This window comes from Channa argus, chromosome 12, assembly GCF_033026475.1.
Source record: "Channa argus isolate prfri chromosome 12, Channa argus male v1.0, whole genome shotgun sequence".
Taxonomy (NCBI): domain Eukaryota; kingdom Metazoa; phylum Chordata; class Actinopteri; order Anabantiformes; family Channidae; genus Channa; species Channa argus.
In genome coordinates, this window is record NC_090208.1 from 8,114,653 (window position 1) to 8,125,666 (window position 11,014).

General features: G+C 39.2%; 1 protein-coding gene across 2 annotated transcripts; it reads left to right on the forward strand.

Moving 5' to 3' along the window:
* Positions 1 to 7,583: 7,583 nt before the first annotated feature.
* On the forward strand, positions 7,584 to 10,063 carry LOC137138347 (type-2 ice-structuring protein-like). Of its 2 annotated transcripts, none has more exons than XM_067525459.1 (7): positions 7,584 to 7,676; positions 7,805 to 7,894; positions 7,989 to 8,024; positions 8,143 to 8,252; positions 8,658 to 8,786; positions 8,864 to 8,975; positions 9,695 to 10,063. In XM_067525459.1, the coding sequence occupies exons 2-7, from the start codon at positions 7,834 to 7,836 to the stop codon at positions 9,781 to 9,783; spliced, it is 537 nt and encodes a 178-aa protein (XP_067381560.1). In that variant the 5' UTR covers positions 7,584 to 7,676; positions 7,805 to 7,833; the 3' UTR covers positions 9,784 to 10,063. The 2 variants fall into 2 exon arrangements, with proteins under 2 accessions (XP_067381560.1, XP_067381561.1); XM_067525460.1 differs by having other exon boundaries at positions 7,998 to 8,024.
* The last annotated feature ends 951 nt before the right edge of the window (positions 10,064 to 11,014 follow it).

The window sequence follows — 11,014 nt, forward strand, 5'->3', positions numbered from 1 at the left end:
CTTTAAAACCGGTGACTCAGTCATCCTTGAGTAAGACTTTCTCCTGACATTAGTCCACTACATTATGAAACAAAACCAGAGAGATGTAAACATGCAAGCTCTGAGGCCTGTCCATGCATTGCTAGCACCAAAATACTAATATGCTTCTATTAAACAAAACTCTAATTTTTCATTTTCATTAATAATTGTCTTTGTAGGGTTTACATATGTAAATCTGCCTATAGCAGGTTGTCCTCAGAAACTGAGCTCACAAGAACCATATATAATATTAGCTAATCAAAAAGGCAACAAAGGGTATACAGCAGGATCATACACAGCAAAACACCAGATGAGGAAGCAGACGTAGCAAACACAAAGAAGCTTGGTAAGTATACAACACAGCAAGGTTAACTATGATAACATAAACTCAAAGTATTCATTTTGTGGGTAGATTGTAATCTTTGGTCTTAAGACCCAGCCCCTGCCAGTCATTTCCGCAAAGATGTTTTTAAATGTGTAACATTTCTGACTGGAGGCAGACTTACAATAACTACAGCTTTTATAGTTATTTTAGTACATTTTAAATAAAAGCATCAGCAATACTATGCTTTCTGCTTTCTTTGTGGAATGGAGATGGAGATAGTACAAGCAAGTGGTAAAGACACATGTTAAACCAAAAGAACACAAACATGTAGTAATGTGACATTTAACAGTTTTGACCAAAGTCAACTGACCACTGAAGTCCCCTTTTCCTTTGTCAATCAGCGTCAGTAGGTTCACACACTCCTTACGCTATTTTGAGCGAAGCTGAACACCAAGAATAAACTCATATTTATATTAAAATAGCTTTCACATACAACCCCAATTCAAAAGAAGATGGGATTTAAGCCTAAATAAAAACAGAATGCAATGATTTGCAAATTTCACCAACCCATTTTATTCACAATAGAACACAAAGAACATGTCAGATGTTAAGTAACATTTTACCAGTTAATGAAAAATATTAGCTAATTTTGAATTTGATGGCAGCAACACATCTCAAAAAAGCTGGTACAGAGTGATGTTCTTCTTTTAACAACTGTCATCTGGGAAGTGAGGAGACCAGTTGCTGGGGTTTTAGGAATGTTGTCTCTTTCTTGTCTGATGCAGGATACTAGCTTTTCAACAGTCCTGGGCCTTTGTTCCAGTATTTGTGTTATGATGGGAAAAATGCACCTGGACTATTCTCTTATGCAAAGCTGTTGTTTATGCATGCAGCATGTGGTTTAGCATTGTATTGCTAAACTATCCAAGGCCTTCACGGAAAGAAACGTTCTCCGGATGGGAGCATATGATGCTCTTTTCAGCATTGATGGGACATTTCCAGATGTGTAACCCGCCCACACCATAGGCACTAATGCCCCCCCATACCATCAGAGATGCAGACTTTTGAGCTGTTTGCTGACAACAAGCTGGATGGTCCAACTCCTCTTTAGTCCACAGGACACAGCATCCATGGTCTCTAAAAGAATTTCAAATTTTGATTTTTCTGACTGTAGAACAGTTTTCTCAGACCCTTTTTAATCGGCTTTGGCCCAGAGAACACGGCACCGTTTCTGGATCGTGTTCACGTGTGGCTTCTTCTTTGCATGATACAGCTTTAACTTACATTTGTGGATTGGACAGAGAACTGTGTTCACAGACAGTGATTTCTGGAAGTGTTCCTGAACCCATGCAGTGATGTCCAGTAGAGAATCAGGCCTGTTTCTAATGCAGTACCACCAGTCATGTTACTGACCTTTTGCCAAATAACCTAATCAGTTGTCAAATGCTCCTCCATTTGTTCTTGATTTGCAGCAATTACTTTTCCAGCTTTTTTGAGATGTGTTGCTCCCATCAAATTCAAAATGAGCTAATATTTTCCATGAAATGGTAAAATGTCTAAGTTCCAACATCTGATATGTTGTTTATTTTCTATTGAGAATAAAATACGGGATGAAATTTGATGAGATTTGAAAATCATTGCATTTTGTTTTAGTGATGTTTTACAAATTGTCGCAACGTTTGTTGAATTAGGGTTGTAGTCCAAGCAGCTACTAATCGCTTCTACATCTAACAGTTAAGCTCTCAGGATGATTCCATTTAGCTAAATATACATTTAAATAAATTAAGGTTCGTCCAATTTATGGTTAATTTAATTGCAGCCCAATGTCAGTGTGAATACAGGCTCAATGTGTGTTTCTGTACATAAATGGCTGCTTGCAGTGCAGGCATCAGATCATCCACTGCAGGAAACAACACCCACAGGTACCTGTATTTCTGTGCAGTACCTCAGAAATTTCCAGTCAGTGACTCTTTGGCCTCCATGTTGATACCAAACCTGTCAACTACTCATGATGAGAACAAGATGTCAGAAATAAAGCACATATACAGTCTCTTCCAAAAAGTTGAAATAAAATACTGACATTTCATTTCATATTTATCATTTGATTTTAAATCTAAATGTCTTCAGTATGAAGTAGAAACACATTAGTTAGCCCTGCCTTTACACTACTTTGAGGAGATTCATGGTTAAATGTGAGCACAGAACCATCAAATTTACTTGAGCCACTTGCTTTTAGCTCTTTGTTGGAAGAAACTGTTGGAGAAATGAAAGTTGGCATTTCCCAAATGTGCTCAGACAATTTGAGCTTATCTTTGCCAAACACATTACACTAAAGGCTTAATGTTATGACACATATATTTATGAGTCATATCTCATCATTCACATTTATTATTTACACATCAACCGTTGCACTTCCTGGAAACTTTTAAAGATGTAAAAGATACTGCAAACAGCTTCAGCTTTTCTAGTTGACATTTTACTACAGTGCCCTCAACAGTGATCACCCATAAATCAATAAAACTTACTGAAGCACTGTTCTGAAGTATAATTTTTTGGTAATTGCACTTTAGGTAACTGCGCTTGTAGGTGGTTCATTTTTCTTGCAGATACTGTAGATTTCTTTTGGTCGACCCACAGCACAAAAAGCTGCTCCGCTTCCTTCAAACAATGGCACCACTCTTCTACGGCTAGTTTCACTGTCAATAATTCCCCGTTCCCTAAATAAAAAGAGAAAGGTAAATTGTCTGCACTTATAGTGCTATTCTCAAAGCACTTTACACTGCTTCTCATTCACACTGGCCAACACTGACCAGGAGCAGCTGAGTTGAGGTTTGGTGTCTTGCTTAAGGACGTGAAATACATATGACTGGAGGAGCCAGGGATCAAAGGAACAAATGTGGAATGGGCACAGGGGTGGAGTTTTAATGTCCTTGCACCGTGTGTTGAACTAAGGCTAATGACCAAGTTAAACCAGAGAGTTGTAGCAGGTCTGTCCACCCTTCATTAACATAGTCAAAACTGCAAACAGAACAATACAAAATGTATTCAGTGCAATATTTTCATTGTGAATAGTACAGTTCATCAGTGTTCTACAGCCACATTTAACATAAATCTTCTTTTTTCAAAGTTGAAAACAAAATCCAATCACACGCTATATTACCTACTCTTTACAACACAATCTTCATCAATATATTATCCTTCTAATCTTAATTGACAAACAAAGGAATGTACGGAACTGCATCTACAATAATTCTCAGTGGATGGAACTGAATTCAAATGCCATTAACATTCGCCTTGAGTCCTCCATTTCCATTCAAAAGGGAGTTACCCAAATTGTGTAAGAAGATTCAACAATTAATTTTAAGAAAATATTTTAACTTATATTTCTGACTCTAACATTCTACCAAGTAACTAAAGAAATACTTTAAAGGTTTTTTCACTACAAAAATGCCTTAAAGGCAACAGCAGAGATCCTTGGCAGGTCTCTGTAAAAGCACAGGCCCAAGTCAGATCAGAATGTCATCTGCGTAAACAAACACAGACTTGCTTATCATATCACAGGAAACATCATTCACCTATGTTTGGAAAACAGTAGAGGTGTTAGAGGCAAAGAGTCATAGGGTCCAGTGGGGGTACTGAAGGTTATTTTCCAATCATGTCCCTAATGTATGCGTACTAGGCTGTATGCACTGTGTTTGTCTAACTTGGTAAAGATTGTGGGCCCCTGTAAGAGTTTCAGAGCAGTGGACATTAGTGGGAGTGGATACCTATTCTTAAGGGTGATGTCATTCAGGCCTTGGAAGTTTATGCTCATACAGAAAGTGCCATCCTTCTTCAACACACACACAAAAAAAAATCCAGGACCCCACAAGAGAAGAGAAAGGGCGGGAAAGACCCACTGCCAGGGAATCTAAAATGTATTTCTCCATGGCCTCTTGTTTTGGTGCAGAGAGAGTAAAGCCTGCCTCCAAGAGAAGTAGTACCTGGAAGAAAGTTAATGGCACAGTCATAAGGTCTGTGTGGAGGTAATGAAGGGCTTGTGTTTTGTTAAATACCTCTTTATGGTCCAAGTATTCAATAGGAACAGCAGAAACATCAAGAAGCTGAGCTTCAGGTGATGTGTGGGTGGAGGTGGGAAAAAAGGCTGCAGCTTAAAGGCAGGGGGGTCATACAGTTTACCAGCCAACTCACACTCTTGCCGAGGACCCAGCCAACATGGGGATTGTGTCTCTGCAAGCAGGTGTCTCCTAAGACAACAGGGAGCTGAGGAGAGTGGGACAGACCCTGCCGTGCTCAGCGGGGATTCGAACTTGGCAAAATGTTATTCAGTCCTGTGCCTGTACCTGGCTTTAGGATTCCCGATGTCTTCCTTCAGGCTTGCTCTGGTTTTGCTGTACTGTTGTGTGTCACCTGAGTGAAAAGCTGTATTTCGGGCCTTTAGCAAAAGGTGCACATCACTGCTCATCCAGGGCTTGTTGTTTAGGAACACACGTATTGGTTTGGTAGTGGTGACAACGTCCATTCAGCTTTTGATGTAAAACAGTGCAGACAAGGTGTAGGTGTCAATGTTGTCCTCCTCAAACAGTGTCCATTCAGTTCACCTGAAGCAGTCCTGAAGATGTTCAGACACTCCCTCAGGCCAAACTTGTATTTCTCTAGCAGTAAGCTTGACTTAATATTGTACACAGACACCATGACTCAAAAGAACAGTAGAGCAGGCTGAGACAGAAGAGCTTCCATACCTTTTTGGTGGGACGATGCGTGGTTCATGGCCAGCCACTGGGACAGAGGCTGGCAGGGGAGCCGGTGCTTTTGGTGACCTGGGTGCGAGGACAAAGTCAGCTGAGGTGATTTCCTGTATGCATCGAGAAATATCAGGCTATCACCCTTTCAACATTGCTTCACCACTCCACAGTACTAGCTGGGTCCATGTTTTTGGCCAGAATGTTTGGAACAACTTAGACGTGTTACACGTGTGACCCATGAATGCTCAACACTGTGGTAATGTTATGATAGTTTATCACTTTATCATATTCATAATTAAAGTAACAGTTGAGGTGGTGGATAGGAGCTCGGCTGACAAGGAAAATCTAAAAATCTGCATTGTCTCATATCTGCCATGAAGATACTTACTGTGTGTCCTTGGTTGGGCCATGGTGGCTCTGACTAGAGCGGCAGGTTAGTATTTACAAGTACTGCAAAAAAAGACAATAAACACTTGCACGTAGGTAGGATCCTAAATTAAACTTAATATTCTTTACAGCTTTTGTTATTTGTTATTAGTGTGATTTTTTTTTTAATGTATTTACTGGTTGAAAAGCATAAAGTTACCTAGATACTCATCATTACCAACTAATTGTCCTCAGAAAGCTTTAAGCATTAAAAAGTTAGTCTGTTACGTTGTCAGGGCATCTCTGTGTTCACTGTGTGATAAACTTTATCCACCACTATCTCTGCAACAACTCCCACATCTCCCTTTTTTAAAAGGGTGGAGAAACCTAGCAGAGTGTTTCACAATCATCAGTAGTTCACATGGCCCACAGGCCCAATGGCCACAACAATTTCTCATGATTACACAGGCCTGGTGGACCAGCATTGGGTTGGGATGCAGAAGGCCCCGGGCTTTGAGTCCTACCCCAGCAGGTGTGCCCCCGCCCGGCCACCAAGGTGGCCCTTGGCCTGGATAAAAGTGGGAGGGTTCTCCGGCATAAAAACTCAGGCCAAATCAATATGTGGAACATGTTCTGTTGTGGCCAAAAGCATAGTAAACAAAAACATGGTTACGTACTGCGCAGTTGCTTGAAACTCAACTTTTCAACCCCAGATTTCCAAAACTCTGGCATCACTGATGTTAAATAATTTAGAGGATCAGTGTTTGAACATTTAAACACATGTGTCACCGTTTGTGCTGCATGAGCGAAACGCTGTTCACTACTTTACTAAATTGCTTTCATTTAAAAACAAATGGCCAAAATAGATTTGTAAGAAAAAGTGTTAGAAAACTTGATATTATACTGTTATTTTAAACATTTTCCTTTAATTAGAATCACTTTTTTTTTTCAGCTTAGAATCACTTTTTTTTGTTTAGTTTATTTGTAAAGTTCTTTGGTTTGGTATCAATTCCACAGTGTAGAAGTGTTCTGTTATGATTACAAAAGTATTAGTTTAAAAATACCAAAGTGAAAATCTATTTATTTTGTTTTTAAAAAATGTACAAGAAACTGGCCCAGTGGAACTTTGGAGCTACAAAGTGGGTCAGGGAAGTGTTGGAGGATCCAGTGTAGTACTGAAGATGGTGAAGGAAGATGTGATGATTGAATGCAGCAGTAGATAGGAGATGTTTTTGGAATATTTCATAATGTCATACAGGAATTTTGTGGTAATTTTCACAGTTATAAAAACAATGTCAACCATAACAAAGGTTGGTGTTACATCTAGTCCCCACCCCAACACTTTCATTTTTTAAATTTATTCCCTGATGATAGTTATAACCATCACCACATCTGTAACAGTCCTTAAAACTAATACATTTACTGACGTAATTGTTAGGTACTTGTACTTTACAATATTTCATTTTATTTTGCTCTATATTTTACTGCATTTCAGAGGGCAATATTATACTTCTACCCCATGGCATTTATTTTACTGCTTGAATTACTTATATTTTTGCAAAGGTTCATTCTATAACCTAGTCCTGTAATATAATTCTTTTGGGGCGAATGTGGCGCAGGAAGGTTCGCAAATCTCACAGTTGTTGGTTCAATCCCTGGCTCCTCTGGTCACATGTTGAAGTGTCCCTGAGCAAGACACTGAACCCCAGTTTAGTTGCTCCCGGTGAGAGTTGGCCAGCTGCATAGCAGCTCCACCATCGGTGTGAGTGTGAATGGGTTAATGAGAAGCAGTGTAAAGCGCTTTGAGTGCCAATAGGTAGAAAAGTGCTATATAAGTGCAGACCATTTACCACATAATCAACGAATAGATTAACATGTTACGGATCAATGATTTTCCAATTTAAACTTATTAGCCAAACAAAAGATGTGCAGGTGACTGGAGCAGACACAAGTCAACAGACTGCATGAAGCACAAGATGGTGCCTGCATCTCCCAACGGTTAACACAGTGTCATGTACCTTATTCACTCTTGACCTTTGAGACTCTGACTTGACTGTGTATTTATTTGTACGTGTTGTGTATGTGTGTCCGTGTCCGTAGTTCCTCATTTTGTCAGATGATGAGATATGAAGCTGCATATAAGACCTGGTCTTTGTCTTGTTCTTCGTCTCCGCATATGAACATTGATGCTACAAGCTAATGTTAAATAAGAGGGCGAGAAGGTAATTCTACTTTTTATCCAACATGATTTCTTTTGCAAATTTCTCAGATCATCTCGTATGTTTCTTTAATACACTGACAGTCACTATGTACAAAATAGTACTAACATGTTTGATTCTCTTTCTTAAAGGTAAAAATCGTTATTGTCTCACCTCCACAATGAAGATCCTGACTGTGTGTGTGCTTGGTTGGGCCATGATGGCTCTGACTAAGGCTGCAGGTAAATACTTCTTACAAAAGAAAACTTGTATGTATTTCTATGTACAGTAACATATGATCAAATAAGTGATTAACTATTGTCTCATTCTGTCCAGCTTTTCCAGGAGAAATAGCAGAGGATGATCAAACAGGTCAGTGTTTGTTTAAATAAAGACATTTTGCTATTTTTTTTTAATTGCATTTAATGAATAAAAAGAATAAAGAAATTCACTGGAGACTCATTAACAATTATTCTGTTATTGTCCTCAGGAAACAGTGATCTGGTCAAAAGGTACTGGTATTGTTCCAGTGGTTGGACTTACATCAACGGTGCCTGTTTCCAATATGTTTCCAATCATATGACCTGGGACATGGCTGAGGTAATCGCTATATTTGTTTTAAGGTGTGGCTGTAGCTCAGTTGGTAAAGGCAGTCGTCCACGGACCACAGGGTCAGGTTCAATCTCCGGCCCTGGCTATATGTCGAAGTGTCTCTCGGCAAGACACTGAACCCCTAACAGCCCATTCCCCTCCCCAGCTGTGTGCTGGTCCAAGCCTGGTAGAAATTGGCGAGGGTTGCCTCAGGAAGGGCCTCCGGCGTAAAAATGTGCCAAAACAACATGTGGACAATGATCCGCTGTTGGCGACCCTGAACTCACAGAATAAGCCGAAGGGACAAAAAAATAAATACCTATATTTGTTTTATTTTTTATTTGCACACTTAGTGAACTGGCATCATCTTTTAAATCCACTATTTACACTGTTTTCTTTCTTTGTCTGCTGTAGAAACACTGTCAGTCCATGGGTGCACACCTTGCATCGGTGCAAAGCATTTACGAATACCATGAGATGCAGAAGATGACCGCCCCTCATGGGTACAAAGAAACATGGATTGGAGGATATCAAACAGCAAAGGTATTTTAGTTATTGCACAATAAGGTATATAATGAAAAAGTCCTCAATATTGTTTATTTGTTTGATTTGTCATCTAGGTAAATGTTTGGTTCTGGACTGATGGTGACAAGTTTGAGTTTTTACACTGGTGTAAAGGAGAACCTAATAACTTGGACAAATCCCAGCACTGCTTGCAAATGAATCATTCAGGTAAAACCGAAAGACTTTATTTATATTTAGTGTTTAACCTGAAACCATTTGAAAATCCAAATGGCCACTTTGGTGTCTGCCTGGTCATACATAGAAAGCTCATTTTCTGTTATTTCTTCACATAATTTGCAAGATTTCTTGTCCACACATGTGCCTGTAATTACATTTTGTTGTTTGGTTCACCTGGCACAACACCATTTGACAATGTTCAGTCAAGTAAAACACAAAAAATGTAGGATAAACCCAACATTTTACCAACTTTGTGGCTCTATATGTTTTCTTTCAGTATCACTTAACAAGATTGTGTCTTTTTAGCCCTTATTATTTAGAAATTACAACCATTTTGTTTTGGGTGTGATTTTTTTGGCCTTGTGCTTTCGTGTGCACAAAAAGAGGATCGAATTAATTTATAATGGTTTTAAATGATGACGAGTAAAAAAACTGAAATTAATCAATCAGACATTCTTTAGTTGAACCCAATCAGATGATGTTTTGTAATATGCAAATTACATTATTACACAGTTTACAGCAGGATTTGATGTGGTTTTAACAGTTATTGCCTGTTTACAACAGTTAAAGGGCATCAGACTCTGGAAATGTGTGTATTGTTGCTGTAAAGACTGAACCCATTGCTCCTCAGGATAAGCTGGTTTTATTAGACAGTTTGAGGTTCTGGTTTGTTTGGTCCTGACTGACTCCTGTGTTTTTGCTATTTACAGCTGAGAAGTGCTGGGATGATGTGGGATGTGATGCTCATCTTCCATCCATATGTGTAAAGAGAGGGTCTGGATGGGGGGTTGTACTGTGATATTAAATCCAGCACAAACACTGATGGATGTGTTGGTTTTTATCTTTACAAACTAATCTGTCTTTGTAATACAAAAACTTTGCATTTGATTCCACAACTTTTACTCTTTTGTGCTGCTCTAACTCTGCTTAAAGAATGAAACGTGAGAGAAACAGCAGCTGGATGGTCTCTTTGATTCTGCACCTTTAACAAGAGATTAAGTGTATGTAAAAAGTATGCATTTAATCTGCAGCTTTATTTTTCTTCATGCAAAATAAAAACAGCTTGAAGCATTAAAAAAGCTGGTCTGTTATTCTGTTACCATTTGGAAGCCAGAAATGCAGCTTCTGTTATGAGGATTCCCTGCGTCGCACACACAGAGTTTGACAGGACACGTTAGGCTGAGTAGGAATGAACTATCAGACCTAGTATGTACTGGTCAAAGCCAGTCTGCCGTAGTCGGCACTGACAGTCACCAGAGACAATAGTTAAGTGTTTGCTGTCTAAAGATTCTAATCTTTAGTTTTAAGACCCAGTAGTTTCCAATATTTTTTTAAAATATGTTTAATATTTATGGCAGGTCTCTGTAAAAGCACAGGCCCAAGACCAGATCAGAATCTATGTTAACAAACACAGACTTGCTTATCATATCACAGGAAACATCATTCACCTACGTTTGGAAAACAGTAGAGGTGTTAGAGGCAAAGAGTCATAGGGTCCAGTGGGGGTCCTGAAGGTTATTTTCCAATCATGTCCCTAATGTATGCGTACTAGGCTGTATGCACTGTGTTTGTCTAACTTGCTAAAGATTGTGGGCCCTGTAAGAGTTTCAGAGCAGTGGACATTAGTGGGAGTGGATACCTATTCTTAAGGGTGATGTCATTCAGGCCTTGAAAGTTCATGCTCATACGGAAAGTGCCATCCTTCTTCAACACAAAAAAATAAATAAATCCAGGACCCCACAAGAGAAGAGAAAGGGCCGAAAAGACCTGATCCCAGGGCAGAGAGAGTAAAGCCTGCCTCTAAGAGAAGTAGTACCTGGAAGAAAGTTAATGGCACAGTCATAAGGTCTGTGTGGAGGTAATGAAGGGCTTGTGTTTTGTTAAATACCTCTTTATGGGTCGAAAAGTGCCATATAGGTGCAGGCCACTTTCCATTTACGAATGCTCTTACAAAGTGGTGGTAGTTTGATTACAGATAATGTAACATACTAAGTAGTGTTATGGACGGTTTCTCTTTAACTTGTAAATGT